The 20,467-nt window shown below is 41.2% G+C and overlaps 1 protein-coding gene across 1 annotated transcript in view; it reads left to right on the forward strand.

The window, feature by feature from the left end:
- Mthfd2l (methylenetetrahydrofolate dehydrogenase (NADP+ dependent) 2 like) overlaps positions 1-20,467 on the forward strand; it is a 106,405-nt gene that overhangs the window by 72,059 nt on the left and 13,879 nt on the right. The window contains exon 7 of the mRNA XM_042257620.2: positions 7,436-7,561. Coding sequence (XP_042113554.1) covers positions 7,436-7,561 — 126 coding nt within the window. The remainder of the gene's footprint in view (positions 1-7,435; positions 7,562-20,467) is intronic.

The raw sequence follows: 20,467 nt of genomic DNA on the forward strand, positions 1-20,467 counted from the left end.
AACATATTGTATGAATAGGAAAACATACTATTTATTATGAGAATATATTATTATTATTATTATTATATGACTATTTAAGTTAATTTTTAAATTCTGGATTAATAAGAAATCTTTTCTTCTGCCAGAAATAAATTCATAGATAGGTATATCAATTAGCCTGTAGAAACGAACAGGTTGGTTTCCATAAGCCTGCCATGAGCTTTTGTGTGTAAAGATATTTAAAATAGAAATTTTGGTGAAATTGAGGCATATAGCAACTCAATTTCATATTTGACTAAATGACTCAGAATTTTGATCACTGGAAACCTAGTTAACTATCTTATTGGAAATGTAGACAACTGATAGGATAATTCTGAAAAATCCAGAATACTAAGATGGGAATTTTCAACTGCAAGTGTTTCCATGAAATCTGGGCCCTGGTGCATTGCACTGGGCTGTAGCTAGAGTTTTCCTGCCTTGCCCACAGTCAGAACAAATCTTTGTCACCCACCAGTCCCACAGCTGCTCAGACCCAACCAAGTAAACACAGAGACTTATATTGCTTATAAACTGTATGGCCGTGGCAGGCTTCTTGCTAACTGTTCTTATAGCTTAAATTAATCCATTTCCATAAATCTATACCTTGGCACATGGCTCGTGGCTTACCGGCATCTTTTCACGCTGCTTGTCAGGGTGGCGGCAGGCTGTGTCTCCTTCTGCCTTCCTGTTCTTTCTTTTCTCTTCTTTGTTAGTCCCGCCTATACTTCCTGCCTAGCCACTAGCCAGTCAGTGTTTCATTTATTGACTAATCAGAGCAATTTGACATACAGAACATCCCCCAGCACAACCAAGTGCAGACCATCTCAGACACCTGCACTCAGGCCTGTGGTCCTAATCATCCTCTATGCGGACCTGCTGGGTAAAGCCACAAGGAACCCAAGAACGGGCTCCCACAGGATATACAGAACATCCCACAACACTGGGCTGCTTTTGTTGCAAATTCAGAAATGTATCTGCTGATAGGCCAAAATAACATAATCATAACTTGAACTGTTAGAAACTGCACATTCAGAGCCTGACTCATATTTTCTGAAATTTATGTTCTTTCCAGTCTTTATCACTGTAAGAAAAGAAATGCAGTGAATTTTCAGTCTTTGGACACTGACTGACTGGTAGAGAGCCCCTTAGTGATCCCTGGGACCTAGCATCTGACTAGATATTGCTATTCAAGGAAGAGTGTTAGGAATTCTTTTAATTCTTTTACTGTAAAGATAATAAAATATAGATCTTAGACTGTAAGATGTATAGCTTGAAGGGGCAAAAGACAAAGTTTATGTTTGTTACTCTAAGGAAATGGGCTAACAGGCTACTTATGGCTCTGAGACCCCGAGTAGACCCACGTCCTGCCCTGTGGATGCTTCCCAGGAAGGACAGATGGCTTAAGAACCAGTTTATTCTTTGTCAGCCTTTGCGTTAAGTGGGTACCATCATCCAGAGAGGGGATTAAAGAGGTTGATGTGAATGTTTGTGGGTACAGTCCTCCCAAATTCTACAGTATTATTATTTTAAAAGCTCCCTGGCATCCCTTTGTGAGCCTCACTTGGACTCATTTGGATGCAAAGGTTTGACTTTTAAATCAATGTCAAGTTAGCTGTAATGAATGGTGGTGTAGCATGACTCTTAAAAGGTCTTATTAATAAAAACAAACCTGGAGCAAGGTATTCGGGTGAATGCTGGAAGATCAGAGAAGCAGAACAAGCCACAGCCACCTCACCTTGCCTCTGTGTCCTCATCTGGAATGAATCTCAGCTGAACTGCTGCTCAAAAGCCTAAAAGCTTAACCAGCTCTAGTTCTTGGTTTTCATGCCTTATATACCTTTCTGCTTCCTGCCATTACTTCCTGGGATTAAAGGCATGAGTCACCATGCCTGGCTGTTTCCAGTGTGGCTTTGAACTCACAGAGATCAGGATGGATCTCTGCCTCCAGAATGCTAGGATTAAAGGTGTGTGTGCCACCATTTTCTGGCCTCTATGTTTATCTAGTGGCTGTTCTGTTCTTTGACCCCAGATAAGCTTATTAGAGTGCACAATATTTTGGGGAACACAATATCAGCACATGGTGGACAGAGAGGTTCAAAAGTGATGGAGAGGATCAGCATTTATGCAGCCCTTCAGGGTACAAAGTTCCACCAGGACCACTGGGGACAAAAGGAGTCTGTGTATTTCATAACCAGAATGGCAGCAAGAACAGGCAGAAGCCTCTGGTCCTTGGCAAGCCAGTCTTCCAGACTCAGGACAGCGCCTGGCCACAGTCTGTGTTGCATACTGAGGAGGGACTCTAAAGTGAAGCTCACTCTAAGTTTGTTTCCTCTGTTGCCACTTGGATCTTTGCATAGAAGCTCTACAGACACTGTTCTAAGAGAGATGAAGATTTAGTCTGGCTGTTCAGACACCATCTATCTGAGGATGTCCCACTCTTAGGACTTTTTGAGAACTACAGATGGGAAGGTATAGAGTTGGGTTGGTCAAGCCCCTCTTGAGGGTTCTTCTACAAGTAACTCTCCCAACTTCATTCTTTATCCTTCTGAACATTTCTATTGAAGAATAAAAAGAGTATACATTTTTCATTGTAGGGTATTTTATTATTCTTGAAATGCTTAAGTTCAGTTCTGCCATCTCCCTTTGTGTGGCCTCCTCTCATTCCTCTGTCTGGAACCATAGAGAGGAATTCTATCACTTTTTCAATTTAGCGTACTGAAGAATTGTTTACCACTTTAGAGGTAGTGGGAGTTTATAAAGGAGGCCGACTAAAGTGTCATGTAATTGCAAGACAATTTATACTCTTATGGTTAAGAGGAGTCATGTGAGTAAAATGTACCATCACAAGGGCAAGCCGCATGTGGCAGAGAAGCTGTATTTGGCAAAAATGTGATTTTCCATGGAGGCATATAAACAAATAATGATAGCCAGCTGTAACATATAAACAAATAACAATAGCCAGCTGTAACATATAAACAAATAGAGATAGCCAGCTGTAATGAATAATGAAGTAAACGCACTCCTATCTGCTACACCTAGGAGGGGCATGAATACACTCCAAGAACAATTCCATGTTTTGAAGAAAATGAGGTCACAAGACTCTTCGTCTTGGTTTCTCAGAGTTTTCTCACAAGAACTCAGAATTCTTAGGCATTCTTGACAAAGAACCTAGGGTGATGGTTGCATTTTAGCTTGTTTTATGGTTTCTTCTTTTCTGAGAGGAGCATCGTGAATGTGCTCACTCTCCTCCATAGAAGCACTTACTGTGTTGTGTTCTGTGACTGTCTTCTTCCCTCTGGGAGCTATAGGTTAGAGGTTCAAAGCAAGACAGTGAGTTTATAAGTAAGATTATAAATCAACATATTACTTCCTTTATTAAGAAAACCCTTCAATAAAAATGGAGGTAAAATAATTAAGCAGTATGTTTAGGAACATAGTCATTTTACATTGTAGTACCAGCTCCTTTTATCTCACTGCAGACTGATAATAAAGAGTTGAGGCAAACAATTGAGCACTTCATACAATTCCAGACACGGTTTCTGAACTGTGGGAACATGGGCAATAGTAAAAGGTTTTTGAATGTGCAAGAACCAAAAATGAATTCAAAATCAACTGTGTAAGAACTCTGAGCTGCTTCTGGTCACACTTGGCTGTGTTATATTGAGCCACTTCATTGCAGCCTTGGTTCTGAACACACAATATGTACACTTTGCTTTGTAAATGCTATCATGACAGAATGCCAGTGAACTCTGCCTGAAACACCTCAGCTCAGATTTCAGACTGTGGCAAATTATAAATTGCCATGTTTTCACTGTGATCACAAAGCTTTTTGTGAGTTTAATGTGAGTTCCAGGACAGCCAGAGCTACATAGTGAGACTCTGTCTCAAACACACACCCTAAACAAAACAAATATATATGAGTTCTAAAAACTAAAATATGTTTTATATTCTGAAGTATTAAACATTCAGCCAAGATTTCATTCATTATGTAAAAATAAAGAAGTACATCTACCTCGGTATGCAAAAATGTTTTCCTTTTTAAACAAAATGCTAAAACTATATGTATACTGAAGATTTCTTTTAGAATAAATTGTTATTTATGTCAGTAAATATTTGATCTGTGTGCCAATTTTATACCTATATACCCAAGTTCATGTGAAATTTTCTCAGGCAATAAGGAGTCATGGTTCTGAACACACAATATGTACACTTTGCTTTGTGAGAGGAGCCCGCTCTGGACTAGGCTTTGAATGCAAGCCACTTTACCAAGAGAAGTCTTCTGAAACATGTAGTGGGAACACTACACCATTACATATGAACACTGCTTTTCTTCATTCTTAGTGAATTTTTAATCATGTTCAGCACCTATTATTATACATTCTTTTCCTTTCAAATTCTTCTTGGTGCTTGGAATCCATCATTCTAAAGTGGTAACCTACTTGCTGTTATATCCAATTTTGTGTCAATTTCAAATATGGCCCAACCAGCTATTGATACTAAAATATCCCACAGCTCAGCTGCGTAAGCAACACATTTTACAAAGAGTTTTTGAGAGTCTACAGTTCAGCTGGTTGTGGTGGCTTTGACCCGTATTACCTTCTCTTATCGGGGAGGCTCAAAGATCTGCCACCAGCTTGTGGTTGGCTGGAAGCTGATCCATCTAGATTGGCTTCACTCAGAGTCACTCATCTCCATCCAAGGGCTCATCTGATCCAGCAGGCTAGCTGGAGCCTGTTCCTGTGGCTATGACAAGAGTTCCAGAGAGCAAGGAGGTACATAAGGTCTGTGTAAGGATCAGCCCTAGCCCTGACACCAGGTAGGGCAGAATAAGATGGAAAGCAAATCAAGAGAATGAAGAGGATTATCACAGTGCCAGTGTGTGCTTCCAGGCTCTTGATAAAAATTGTGAGGGAGGTACTGCCGAATACCTCAGACAACGGACTCCAATAGGCTTCTGTGGATATTGTTGTAGGCACAGTTACCAGCAGTTTGGGGATGTACTATTTAAGCAGCTACAACTCGTTCAATAGGTACTTTCATCCAACCCCCACTTACTCATGTTGTTACCAAAGGTCCTGTGGAACATTTCCGCAAGTTTGATGCTGCAAAATGTGTCCATGGTTTTCTGAATACAGGTAACCATCATTGCGTGACCTATTAATCCAAAATATTGGAAACAATGCAGGAATAATAGTAATTCATCTGATGAGTTCTTTGATCAAATCTTTAAGTTTCAAGTAATTGATGAAATAGGAAAGGATCACAGTTTGAAATCCTAGAGAGAAACATAATATATATGTTACTTGTTATCTTAGGATGGTAGGAAAAACTTTTTTTATTTTGATATTAAATATTTTGGTATTAAATAATATTAAATATTATTCAAAATGTCTACAGTGGACTTATAAATGTCTTTATCAGAAAAATATATAAATAACTTTTTTTCCATTTTGTAATTTTCTGGGAATTAAAATGCAGTTCAAATATCTCGTGCTTTAAAAACTGTGGTTTCTAGCCGGGTGGTGGTGGTGGTGGTGGTGGTGGTGGTGGTGGTGGTGGTGGTGGTGGTACACGCCTTTAATCCCAGCACTCGGGAGGCAGAGGCAGGCGGATCTCTGTGAGTTCGAGGCTAGCCTGGGCTACCAAGTGAGTTCCAGGAAAGGCGCAAAGCTACACAGAGAAACCCTGTCTAAGAAAAAAAAAAAACAAAAACAAAAACAAAAAAAACAACTGTGGTTTCTGTTTATTGCCAGTCTGATATTGTCTGAGATATCATAGTACTTAAATATGATTGGCTTAAGAGTATAATATTGGCTTAATATTGGCTTAAGAGGTTAATAGCTGATTTTAATAACTATTCCTCAAATGAAAGTATTTGAGGAAGTCCCCTGCAGCTGTAATCAGTGTGTGTCTCCTTTTCCTATACAAAGAAGAAACAGGATTTAATGGCTGTCTTCAGAGACTGAGGGAAGTCTGGTCAGTGGCTACATTAGTACTGATAAAGGATGACGTCTGTATCACAGCTTGGGATGTAAGGAAGATACATCTCAAATGCTAGTTCCTCTGCAGTTAGGGAACAAACATCCATGGTAGCTGCTACATCTATGTTAGCACTGACCTTTTTATAGGCTAGAAAATTTTACCTATGTCAAGAACTGTATGTCACACCGTGACATTTAAGCCATTTGGAATGCCCACATGGGCAGTTGGGATGCTAACCACAGAACAGATAGGCTTTAAAAATAATGTTATATTAAATTTATTATATTAAGGAGCTACCTGCAAGGGACATAGCACATGAATGTGAATAAATCATCTATCCATAGCATCCACAAGAGAGCTGTCACAGAGTGAAGAATGTCACAGACTCTTTGACTCACCCACAAGGGGCTTCTGAATCTGAATGGGTTCTGTCATTTCTTCAGCAAAAGAATGCAAAAGAACTGAGGAGCCTGTCTCAGGATTCCAGCCTCCAGGGATTGGCAGCATCTACCTTCTGTCTTTTGCATGCTTGGCAGTCAGCTGCCAGAGATCCCAAGCTACAGAGCGCACACACTGTGCTCCAGTGGCAGCCCTCCCTGAGGTCCTAATCCACCCGAAGTATCAGCTGCAGCAGTGGGTGAGCCACTTCAGACCCACACTAGTTGTAACTTCAGTCAGAATTTACTTGACCCTGGTTACAAAACTATCTAAGTCTGATGTATCCAACTGGACTCAGTCAACACACACAACATGAGACATAATAATAAAGTGTATGTTAATGCAACGTTCGGAGCTCAAAAATGCTCATAAAAAATAACCACAATGTTATCAAGTGTTAGCCAGTACTGCCATGTTTGAAACAAAATCTAAAAGTAGTTCTAGATGACAGACAATGGCATATTATCTCTATAGCTCTCCTTTCAACCAGAATGGAGTGAAAATGAGGACGGTTACTATAGCTTACATCTTTCACATCCTGTATAGACATGGGAATCAAAGGAAACAAGAAAACAGCAAAAGGTGACATGTCTGCACAGAGCTGGTGAGATGCCATGGCAATACTGGTTACCACGCACCGGAGAGTATGGATTATGGCTATCACAGCTTTCCTTCCCCTTCCTTCTCCTTCTTCCCTATTCCCAAGTTGCTGTCACTCCACTCTGAAACAGCAGAAGCCTGTTTCATCCCTATGACTCCATGTTAGACAAAATGATGCTGTGCTAACAGATGCTCGCATGGAGAGGTCAGGTAAATCTGTGAAGAGCGAGAACAGCTCTAGGCAATTGCTCCTCAAGAGTCTGATGCCCTTCCTTAACTGTCTTTTGGCCTTCTACCTGATGACCAGAGTGAATAATCAGAGCGAAGTTAGTCTCTTACAGGACAAAGTATAAATACTGGACAAAATTTCAATGTTTCACAACTGTTCCATTCGCAGGTATTCCCAGGTTGATTACGGCTGACATGGTTAGAGAAGGCGCAGCAGTGATTGATGTGGGCATCAACTATGTTCAAGATCCTCTGACAGGAAAGACTAAGCTAGTTGGAGATGTGGACTTTGAAGGTAAGAACCCAAACCTCTAGATAAGTTCAAGGGGAACCTCGATTCCAATCTTCATGCTTTGAGAAAGAAGCTTTCCTTGTGATGGGGACTGTATTAATAGTCATCACTGGTCCCTCTGATGGAAGACAACCACATTTTCATAATTCTTCCTCCTTTTTCCCACCCCATTCTCTTCCTTTTCATGCTCTCCTGTGTATCAACTTTTCTGTGTATCTATTCTCTGAGATTGAACCTAGGGCATTGAATATGCTGTATCCTAGGCTCTGGTTTTGTTTGTTTTTGTTTATGTTGTTGTTTTGTTTTTTTACTTATAGAAAAAAAGATATAAGTTCACTAGGTTTCCCAGGATGCTGTTGAAATTGAGATCCTTCTCCTTCCTCCCAGGTAGCTGAGATTATGGGCCCCTGCTGCCAGGCTTGGCAATATTTGGTATTAAGATCAAATTTCTTACTATATAGTTTTTAATGAAACAATCTGACCAATTTTAGACCTCTGTGTTATTTTGTTCTGAATTGATTTCTATTACATGTATTGATTTGGAGATGGGAGGCACTCACGTGCTGCCACATTCATGTGGAGGTCAGAGGACTTGTGGGAGTCACTTCTCTTCTTCCGCCATTCGGATCACTGGGATCAGCGTCGGGTCACCAGTCTTGGTGACAAGTATCTTTCTGCATTTAGCCCACTTGTCAGCCCTATTGTGGTTTTTAGGACTGGCATTATACGCTATAGACATTTATGCTTTATATTTAGCCATTTACTCTTTTTAAACTGTTTTTGAGAATTTCATATAAGTACTGTTTTTACACAGTTTCCACCCCTCTCTCCCCCTCTACCTCTTCCTGTGTTTGTTTCTCCTCTCCCTTTCAAGTTTCTGATCTCTCCTCCTATAGTAATTATTGTTCCACATGCATGTGCATACACATATGTATATATACAACGCACTGAGCCCATTTAGTGATGCACCTTATGCATAGATGTTTAGGGCCAACCACTTGGGATTGGATAATCTGTCAGGATGATGGTCCTTGTAGAAGGCTGATTCTCCCTTTCTGAGCAGCCACTTACTGCCTGTAGCTCTTCTTCTAGGGGGGTGGCTTTATGAAATTTCCCCTATCCAAGTTGACATGTTGACTGGTATCATTATACAGATCCTGTTTAGACAATCATGTTGTAGAGATTTCATGAGTACAAAACACTGTCTAACATCAGGGATCCCAGTCCTCTGTCCCTTAAAAATCTTTCCACTCCTTTTCCAAGATGTTCCCTGAGCCTTAGGTATAGGTGTTGTATTGTCGGTGTACCAGCTGGGCTGACCCCAGGGTTACAGATTCTCTGCATTTTGACCACATGTACTACAGCGGTAGTGTCCTCTATCAGATGCAGACAGAAATTTCTTTGAGGAGGGATGAGAGTTACACTTTTCTGTGGGTATGAAGATAAGTGTTTGGAATAAAATTAGAAATTATATTGCTTTAGGAAAATGGCAGTAGGGTCTATGACCTCTTAGCTACATATAGTTGGCTAGATTTATAGTACTAGACACGAACTCCATCCTAGTGAGTGGACCCTAAGTCCACACAGCTGTTGGTTGTCCCCAAGGTATGAGTACCCCTAACCTTCGGATACTAGAAGAGTTAGTCTTCAAGGAGTAGGCTTCCAAGGCTGATTCCTTTAAGTCCTGTGTCTGAGGTGTGTGGTGTCTTAACCAACAGGGTCCTACCTTCCAGTTCTAGGAGGCAGCCAAGGGCAATGGCAATAGCCCATGTGTTTTTGGAGTCTCTAGGTCTTCCATGACCAAAAATTCAAAAGGAAGCTTCCCATGCTTGGCAGTGGAGCTTTGTTAGATAGTCTAAGTCTTTCTTGGGGAACACTGTGCTGTAACTCCATTTAAACTATAAGTACAAATGCACACACATGTATAATATATGTATTTTATGTAATCTTATAAAATAATGTTTCCCTATGGTCCCTTTCAAACATCGTTAGTGTTATTTATCTCCCCCTCTGTATTACCTTTCCTCCCCTCTACCCAACTTGAGTACCCCTCCCATTTTCCTTTTCCTCTTCATAGTACTTGTATCGTATTTCACTCTGACAGTGAGAGTCATCTCAGAGTGTGTTTGCTAACTCAAACTCAATTTTAGATATAGATAGTTGTCTGGATAATTGAAACTGATGCTCTTAGTTTTTGTTTACAAGAGGATGAAGAAGAGGAGCTAGGCTAAATTGCATGGTCAATGAAGGATTTAACACACCCAGCTTGTAGTACTAACAAAACAGTTCCAAATCCATGGCTTCTCTCTATATAAGGCAGCTGAGCCCCTAGACACATAAGTTTCTAGTGACCTGACCCCAAACAGTTTCACTTCCAATTCTTCATCAGATTCTTACCAACTTTGATATTTCCAGATTAGTGGTAGTCTTGGGTGCATGAACACCCTAAAGTAAGTGGAGACATTCTCATATATGAAATATTTTAGAAATGATGCTGATCATTCTAGGTTGCCAAGACAGCTCAGCAGGTAAAGGCACTTGTTGCTAAGCCTGTTGACCTAAGTTCATCCCATAGGATCCACATAGTGGAAAGAGAGAACTGACTCCCACAGTCTGTCCTTTGACTTCCTCACGTGTGCATGCCACACATGTATATGTGAATACACACAAATGTAACAAAACATTGAAAATAAATGATTACTCTTTCTGACCAACACAACAGGACTCCTTGAAGCACTTCATGGTTACAGATGTATCATTAAAAACTAAAGGAATAAACAATGTGACTTTAAAATGTGGGTTTTATTTTTTTATGTGTATGAGTGTTTTGCCTACATATATGTCTATGTATCACATGAATGCCTCGTGTCTAAGGAAGCTAGAAGAGGGAGTTAGACTCACTGGAACTAGAGTTACAGATAGTTGTGAATTACCTGGTGGGTGCTGGGAATTGAACCTGGGTCCTCTGAAACAATAGCCGGACTCTTAATCACTGAGCCAGATGTCTAGCTCTTAAAATTTATATTTTAAATTTCACTGGGAACTTGATTACCAGTTGATCGTTTATCCAGAAACGCAGACATTTGCAAGTGTCCTAGGGCATGGTACCCACCTGTGAAAGAGTCTGGAGTGAAACCAGATCTAGGCTCTGATTAAGCAATTTACGTCTGCTGGTTAAGGAAAGAAAAGCAGCCACACATGTGCAGTGATGTGTCCTAAGGGGCAGAACACCGAGCAAGAACAAGCACAGGTGTACCTTGTGGAAGAGTACACGCCTGTCCTCATGGGCTCTGATTGCTATGGACCCCAGTATGGTTTCAGTTCTAGTCTGGCAGCACTGATTCTCCACATAAACGTGTCTGCATCTTTACATATGTGTGGAGATGTGTACATATGTGCTGGGTGTACATGTTGAAATGCTCATGAAAGGACATGTAGAACACCCAAAGCCCACAAACTAACCCTCAGTATCAACAGAGGGAGTAGAGGAAAATAAGTTTCTGTACAACAAAGAAAAGTCAGCAGAGTTATCATTCAGGACTCAGAATGGGAGAGAATCTTTGCTGGCTGCACTTCAGACAAAGGACTAATATTGAGAATTTACAAAGTATTGCCAATTAACAAATAGGTAAGTTGTAGCACAAATCCTTGCCAGTTCCTCAGCTGATCCTGTTTCCTCAGACTGGAAGCTTCTGAGTCCTCATCCAAATAGATCTCAGCTGAACTGCTGCTCAAAACCCTGAAAGCTTAACCGGCCCTAGTTCCTGGTCTTCATGCCTTATATACCTCTCTGTTTCCTGCCCTCACTTCCTGGGATTAAGGGCTTTTGTCACCATGCCTAGCTGTTTTCAGTGTGGCTTTGAACTCACAGAGATCCAGGCAGCTCTCTGCCTCTGGAATGCTAGGATTAAAGGTGTGAGTGCCACCATTTTCTGGCCTCTGTATCTAGTGGCTGTTCTGTTCTCTGACCCCAGATAAGTTTATTAGGGTGCACAATATTTTGGGGGAACACAGTATCACCACAGTAAGTGAACTAAATAAAAAAGAAATACAAACGGCCGATAACCGTTTTAAAGTGTTCAGTATCCTTCACCATCAAGGAAATGCATATGAAAACTGCCGTGAGCTACCGTCTCACCCCAGTCAGAATGGCCACCATCAGCAAAACTGACCATGAATGCTGGAGAAGATGTGGGGAGAAACGCTTATCCAGTGTGGTTGGATGGGCAGAAAATGCAGCCACAGTGGAATTCAGACTAGAGATTTCTCAAAACTGGAGCTGCTGTGTGACCCTGATGTTTCACTCTGGGCAGAGCTGAGCCCGAGAACCACGTACCCTGCCGCGAAGATCTTCGCACTCCCACCTTTGCTGATGCTTCGCTTGCTTTAGCAAAGGATTGAACCAACCCTGCTGTCCATCAGCCGACGAATGGATAATTAAATGTTGGTGTATACGAGGGAAAGCTACTCAGTTCTGAAGAAAAATGAAGTTAAAAAATTGCAGGAAAATGGATGAACCGAGGATGTGTAGTGTTAAAGGAAATCAGGAAATCTCAGGGAAGAAACATTCTCTCTCATATGCAGAATCCAGCCAATAATAAACGTGTACATGTATGTAAATGCATGTACATGCGAGTATGACGTAACATGAAGAAGAGAGAACAGGAAAGACTGAGTGTGGGTGATGGCATGAGTCACGGAAAAGCTTGTACAGCCAACTGTTCTCCTAGTTCTGATTCTACCATGGGTTTTTTGTTTTGGGTGGTGGATAAGTCCATAAAATATATTCAATATAGAAAGTGTAAAATTTAATGCGAAGCTGCACAGCTTCCATTCCGAATGCCGACTCTAATTGTATAGAAATTTAGTGAGTTGTATAGAATTTAGGTCTGGTTAATTATGGTGTTTGATATAGGAGGTCCCTAGGACAAATGTGGCTTATAATAAATTTCGGTTTTACTCAATTACTGAAAAAAAAAATAGCCAAACGAATGGAAACACATGAACTATGAACCAAAGGCTGAGGGGCCCCCAGCTGAATCAGGCCCTCTGAATGGGTGAGACAGTTGATTGGCTTGATCTGTTTGGGAGGCATCTAGGCAGTGGTACTGGGTCCTGGGCTCATTGCATGAGTTGGCTGTTTGAGGCCTGGGGCTTGTGAGGGGACGCTTGGCTCAGTCTGGGAGGAGGGGACTGGACCTGCCTGGACTGAGTCTACCAGGTTGATCTCAGTCCTCGGGGGAGGCTTTGCCCTGGAGGAGGTGGGAATGGGGGGGTGGGCTGGAAGGAAGGGGGAGGGGGTGGGAGGGGGGAGAACAGGAGAATCCGTGGTTAATATGTAGAACTGAATGGTATTGTAAAATAAAAAAAAAGGATATAGTTTCTTTACCATGTCTTCATATACCATGCCAGACCAACCCCAGTTGTGTTTCTATAATGCACGTGAACCCCTCAACTCAAATGCGTAATGATGCATTTGATTTTAAAACTTGGGGTTTCTTTCCTTTTATTTTTCACCGTCATTCTATTCCTTGATAACACATAGTAGCTGTGTGTCCACTGCAAACACATCACACACTTAGGATGCATGCAGACGTTACTGGCAGCCGAAGAGAGCCAGACGAAAAGAAGAGATGGTCTCAGTTCACAGCCTTGACTTCTGGAGCAGGCTTACCCAGCAAAAATGGGTAAAAAAAAATGCCCTCCCCCCCCAGTGGGTAATTTTTGGTCTCAGGACAGTTACATGCATTCTCCTTTTTAAATAAGTATAGACTTTTACCTAGGTTCATAGTCTGGAAACACTTTACCATGAGCCTTTGTGAGAGCCGTTTATGCTTTTCTGGATTCAATCAACCTGTACTTCTGTGTAGTGAAGTAGATAATGGCATAAAGGATGAAATGTCAAAAACAAATGCAAGCTGAAGGGGAAGAGCATCGGGCTGAGAACTGATGGGGTCACTTTAGATACGGCACTACCATCTAAGAGCCCTGCATCCCCATTGGCCACCAGTGTTCCAGTTCATCAATGATTATGACAGTCTCCCCTTGTCCAGGATTATGCTTCTGTAGCATGACAAAACAGGAAAACACCATAGTATCATCCCATTTTATACAAAAAGCATGAGCAGAACACAATAAGATACTGTGGGTTTTGTTCATTTGTTTTTATGAGAAAGTGTCTTATGTAGCCTTGGCTGGCCTGGAACTCCTTATATAGACCAGTGTGGCCTTTAACTCACAGAGACTTACCTGCCTCTGCCTCTCAAGTGATGGGATTAAAGGCAAGCATCACCATGCCTGCTCAGTAAGATAGTTTGAGAGAGGATATGGATATATATATATATATATATATATATATATATATATATATATATATATATAATTTTTACTATTACTGTCTTCCTCTGCCTGTTATAAACTAAACTTTATCACAAGTAGATTTGTAAAGGCAGAAGCCTCACAGCTATGTGGTTCAGTGCTAGCCACAATTCCAAACACCCACTTGAGGTCTGAGAATGAGTCTCCACAGGCGCTAGGACCTGCTGTCTATCGGTGTTCCCTTTCAGTTTCAAAGTTCACTGTCATTCAGCAGCACACTGCCAAATGACCATGTAAATAAAAGCACAGAAACTTTTGGAAGGAGCTTACAAGATCAGAATATTGTGATCCTATTATAAAATAAGATTTTTCACAATTTTCCCTGCCACCCTGCTGGTTCACAGATCCAAAGCACTAAGGGTAAGCTGGACTCAGTGAGGCCATGACTCAGCCACCCAGAGGAATAGGCTTTGACATGTTGTTCTTCAGGTTGCACATCAGGACTTAACCTGAGGTGAAGGATGGTTCCCTCTCCCCCATTGAGAGGGAGGGACTTTACCATGGGTCACACCACTGTCTCGTGAGGTTTGGCTGCCAACTGCCACAGGGAAAGCGTGAGTGTTTTGTGAGGAACTGTAAAAGTTTCATTATAACTTCTGCCAAGCTGAACACAGCAGATGTAGGTAGAGTCAGATGCAGAAGAAAGTTTCCTTACAGAAAAGACGGGCTCATTAATGCAGGAAGTTGGGCCCTGCCTGGGAAGTAGGTTGCACTGATGGGAATGATTTTTCAATGTGAACGAACACAGTAGCTGTAAAGAAAAGGAAACTGTAGGAAGAAGGAGAATTTGCCAAGTTATGGAATGGATGCTTTCTCCAAGTAGGAGGTGATGCACCGGAAGGCAAGTACCAGATTGTTCTCCATAGAGTTGGGCAAAGTAAGAAAGCTCTAATTGTCAATGTTTCTGTTTTAAATGGATTTTAATAAATGTTACCTTTACTGTTATTTTCAATTCCCCATATACTTAGGAATTATAGAAAGATACTTTTCTGTACTTTGGCAAAATAATTTGAAAGGCTACTGGACACGTGTAATTCCCTGCACTGATTATTCAGACTGCTTCAACAATCACAGCATGCCGCTCCTACAGAGTCTCTGCTGCTTGGTTTTCTAGGCACACACTAAAATGTCACGAAGTTCAAGGCTGTGCAGTTCAAATTCCACCTCTCCTCATTGCTCAGCTTGCTTGGTTCCAGTGTCTCACCCTTCCCACTGCAGGACTGTCCATGTAGCCTGCCCAGTGCTGGGGATGTTGCTTGCTTAGAACCTCTGTGGAGATCCCATAGGGTCCCACAGGCCTTCCCTGCAATGTCATGCTTTGAGTACTCTTAAGAATAAATAGAGCTAGTCAGGCCTGGTGGCACGCATCTTTAATCCCAGCACTTGGGAGGCTAAGGCAGGTGGACCTCTATGAGTTCAAGGCCAGCCTGGTCTACAGAGCAAGTTCCAGAATAGCAGGGGCTACATAGAGAAACCCTGTCTTCTCAAAAAACAACAACAACAACAACCCAAAAAACAAAAAAAATTATATAGGCGTAAAATTAGCATCACATTGAACTGATGCTTTACTTTGCATCAATCCTCGATTATAGGACTCCGGAATGTTCATGGATGCCTCTAACCTCTGATCCATTTTTACCATCATCCTCTTTGAGCTATCTGAGCATACCTCATTCCTCCAACCTAAGGCAGTATTTAAAACTTTTTAAGATTCATTTTTGAGCAGATTTCTGGAACCAAGCATGTGTTTCCTCCTATGGAATGGGCCTTAAATTCAATAAGAAAGTGGCTGCTTACCCCCCAACATTCATTCATGCCACAATTGCACACATGGGCAGATCTTGCCATCCTTGTTTTAATTGAGGTTTACAGGACTTACAGCTGGGTCACACTGCTGATTTATTTTAGCAGCAGCCTACCTTCCAGTACTATGTAAGAGATCTCACAGGCCCCAGGAATGAAACATTCATGACCTCACCCCAAATTGAGGTGCTATGGACAGTTGGGTCATTTCTAGGGAGTGTGAGTTGGTGTTCTTTATACATATGGTTCCTCATAGTTCAATCACTCACCAGGAAATGGCCACACAACCAGAAGGACAACAACACAGATTGGAGTCAGTGTATTATTAAATTAAAAAAAAGAGTACATCAAATTGGGGTGGAGGGGAGGTGGGGTGGATCTGGGAGGAGTAAAAGAAGTTGGGATGAATATGACAAAATATATTGTATGACATTTTCAAAGAACTAATAAAATATTTATATTTATAAGAAATAAATTTTCTTACACAGTGAAAAAAAAAAGATTCATTTTTATTATTTTTACTTAGATGTGTGTGCCTGGGGGCACGTAAGTGTAGGTGGCCAAGAAGGCCAGAGATGTTGGATCCCCTGGAGCTGGAGTGGGTGTGAGCCACCCAATATGGGTACTGGGAACTGAGGGTCTTCTGCAAGAACAATACTCAATCTTAAGTGCTGAGCCATTTCTCTAGTCCTCCAAGGCAGTATTTAAAAGCATCTATGTAACAAAACTGTCTTAATGTCTAGGATTTTTTTCATTAGCAACAGTCATGCAGTGAATAATATATTTGAGAAATCTAGATTTTCTTTGTTGATTACTGTTTTATGATGGGCCCTAGTGACTTTTTCCTACAATTTCTTTCCACTGTCTTCCGTTGAAGCCTTAATGTCTACATCAGGCATTTATGACAAAGCATTCTATATTCCAAAGATACAAACAAGAGATTACAGAGTATGGGCGGCCAGTTGCACCTTCTGAATTACAAGCTGGAATGCAGTCTCTAGTCCTAGACGCTCGTAATTACACTGCTTTTATGGCCGCAATTCACCAAATGGACTGGGACAGCTGAGCGTGTAATTAATGGCTTCCCATCCTGCTAATTCAGTTAGTCCTGCTCCTGTTGGTTACCTCTCAGGCCTCATCTACACCTCATGCCCAACACACAGATGTTTCTGCAAACGGACGAAGCTTTAATGACTTTGCTTCAGTTTTATGATGCATCATTCTTCCACAGGGGTTGTGATGGAATGGAATGTTTGCTCCTTACTGCCTGCCCCTCCCTCCTCCCTCTCTACCAATCCTGACCTTGCCTCCCTGAATGATCACACCAAACAATGCAGGGAAGGACTGGGAAGGAGGTGGGGGAGAGGCGGAGCAGGAATGGTGTTTTTCTCATAAACAAAATAGGTGGATTGAATGTCTGAAACTGGGTTTTCTTCACGTGCAGTCTCAAGGTTACAGGGCAGTAGGTAGAAATGATAGTGATAACTATAAAAACTGACAGTGAAATAAACTCAGGTGTGTAAAGTAAAGAAGCCACACTTTATTGAAAGGAAAGTCTACCCCTCAGATACCACTAGTATTTTTAAAATTTTAACTTTGATTTTTTTCTTTGAAACATTTGTTCATGTATGGAGTATATCTTAGTCATATCCACACATCACTCCTTCCAGATATTTTATATCTGCTTATATTATAGTTTGGGGAATATGACTTACACATGTAAATTGTGAACAGCATTTTCCATATCAAGGCTCAAGTGTACAGATATATTCAAAGAATATATCATGGTTGGATTTTCCCTTTTTTCTTAAACAATTTGGTGGCTTCCTTTATTTCTTATAAGGATTATGCTTGAATACAGGATAAACTATTATAACAAAGGGATGTTGCAATACATTACCTCAAGTCACAGCCCTTTCTAACTGAAGTCTGTAGTTAAGCAGGCAGCCAAGAATATTAATCAGTTCTTAACTCAAGGATGCTTTTTTTGTCCATATTGATGTCTATAGCACCTCACTAGAGCCTCCAAAGAGAACCACAACAGATAAGTGGCCTTACATAGCAGTAATGGATTCCACACACTTCTGTAAGCCTAACATCCAAGTGGAGGTGTCATGAGGGTTCCTACTGTATCCTTTCTTCTTTGCATGAAGATGCTCATCTTTTCTTTATTAGCTTCACAATGCCTTCCATCTGGAAATGTCCATGGACTAATTTCTTCCACTTTTGATGACATCAGTCCTATTATATTAGACCTTACTATAATGATCTCATACAGCATATATCCTCCTCAAAGACCTTATCTCTGGATACAGTCACATTGTCAGGTGCTGGGATATTAGCATCTGAGCATACAGATCAGGGAGAGCACAGTTTTGCACATAACACCTTTGCATACATACTGTTTTTGCCTCCTCATTCATGGTAAGGTAAAGATGAGTGTGCAGCAAAGTCCCTTCACCCTTGGGAACCTGAAAGTTTCCCTTGTCATTTCAACACTATAATCCTGTGCACCTGGATGTAGATATGTGTGAGAGTAGAAAGGATGTGGAAGCCACAATTTCTACATGTGTGACCCCATTTGAGTCAATAGAAATCCACTTTATATCTAAGAACGTGAATATCCAACTCCTACTTGGGAGACTTTAGTTTAGATTCATTCAGTTTTCAAACATTTGTTGAGCATTTGCTGTGAATCCATCCCATGAGACACAATTGTGGCCTAAATAAGACGAAATTTTATTCACTGTAATAACCAAACACATACATCATTATAGGCTATGAAATAGTGATTAGTGTTACAAAAATAAATCAGCCTGGAGAGATGTCTTAGCAGTGAAGAGCACTGGCTACTCTTCCAGACAACCTGGATTTGATTCCAGCACCCACATGGCTGTTTACAGCCATTTGTAATCCCAACTTTAGGGAATCCAGCCCTCTTTTCTGGCCTCTGAGGGTACTGTACACATGGTGTACACATATAACTCAAATACAAACACCCATATACATTGTGAACACAAACTCATGAAAAGAAACTGTGTCTTCAGAGACTGAGTGGCTGATTAGCATTTCAGTACTGAGGAGAGATTGAAATGTTGCAGGTTCAGAGGTTAATTACCTCATCTTAGGCTACTTCTAGTCCCCTGGAACAGCCGTTCTTTGCCCACCTCTGTATTGGAACTAACATCTTGTGACTAATAGATAAAGTACCTTTTAGGATCTATTAACTTAGCTCACTTGCTTCCACCAACCCAAAAGCTCAGATAGCAACTTGGGCCTATAGAAAAGCTTCCACATCTTGCTTTAACTGCCTATCTGATGGACCCACTGACATATTTTAAGCTTGCCTTGATTTATGACTTTTTTTTTCTGCGAAACTATAAAACTTTATGAAGCTGCTTCCACATTGGAACATGGAATTTGGGGTTTTCTAAATCTGTATTTCCAGGCCATGGCCACTCACAATGGCCAGAATAAACTACCTCTGTTCCCTTTAGAATGAGAGTTTTGGCTTATGCATTAACAATAAGAAATTAAAAACCAACCTTTAAAACAAAATAAGTAACCTAGAAATGGATGGGTAGAGTTTCTTTAAAGGGGTTCTCAGAACAAGTTCACTGCTAACCTGCCAAATGGGGGAAGCACCATGAAGACATGATAAGTAACCTAGGAATGGATCGGTAGAGTTGCTGGTCCTCAGAGTAAGCTCACTGCTAACCTGCCAAATGGGGAAAAGCACCCCACAGACATGAGGGGGGACCATCCTAGGCAACTAGAGCTGTAGTTGTGAAGATCTTCAGATCAGGTTTGGTGGTTTTGTTTTGTTTTGTAATCTTCGGGAGAGAGTCTTTCTGTGTTCAGACTGGCCTTGAACATGCTATGTTCTCAATGCTGGCCTTGAACTCATGACTCTTCTGTCTCACCTTCCCTAGTACTGAAATTATAGGTGTGTGTGTATGTGTGTGTGTGTGTGTGTGTGTGTGTGTGTGTGTGTGTGTGTGTGTGAGAGAGAGAGAGAGAGAGAGAGAGAGAGAGAGAGAGAGAGAGAGAGAGAGAGAGAGAGAGAGATCAGGTCTGGCTCTATCTGGTAGTTTTGATGAGCTACGAGAAAGCCACTGTAACTGGACACGGCCAATAAAGGGAAAGATTGCAGGGAAACTTTGAGGTGGTAATGGCGGTGGTATATTATATTAGGCCTTAACGGCTGCAGAAAGGAATCTGGATTTTACTCTTTTTGACTTGTTTCCAACAGGATTGCTGGCTGGACTGTGGACTGTGGAAAGTAAGGGTGTCAACAGGGGTACCTGTTAAGAGGCTATTGTAATTATCCAAGTAAGAAATGATGGGGTGTGGACAAGGGTAGTAATGTGCTTAAGTATTATGAGGTGGTGAGATGGTAGATATAATTTAAAGGGAGAGTTGAAATGATTGGGTGTGAAAAACAGAATCACTTATGACTTTAAGGATCTTGGAATGAGCGTGAGTGTAGATTGAGCTCCATAATTCTCTTGAAATATTTTTTTTTTTACCAGTCCAAAGAATTTGACCCATGATGTATGTAGCTGGCGTGCTGTGTGAGCAAAGGAAGGAGGGGGCCGGCCTAGGATGTGTAGCTCTGTAGGGAATGGGGCTGAAGAAGGGGGCTTTGTCCAAGGGGAAGCAACAGTCAAGGGAGCAAAGAGGAAAAAATAGAGGATTAGTACTCATTACTGTGTCCAGTGCAGTTTA

Source organism: Peromyscus maniculatus, chromosome 10 (genome assembly GCF_049852395.1).
Source record: "Peromyscus maniculatus bairdii isolate BWxNUB_F1_BW_parent chromosome 10, HU_Pman_BW_mat_3.1, whole genome shotgun sequence".
In the NCBI taxonomy this organism is placed as follows: domain Eukaryota; kingdom Metazoa; phylum Chordata; class Mammalia; order Rodentia; family Cricetidae; genus Peromyscus; species Peromyscus maniculatus.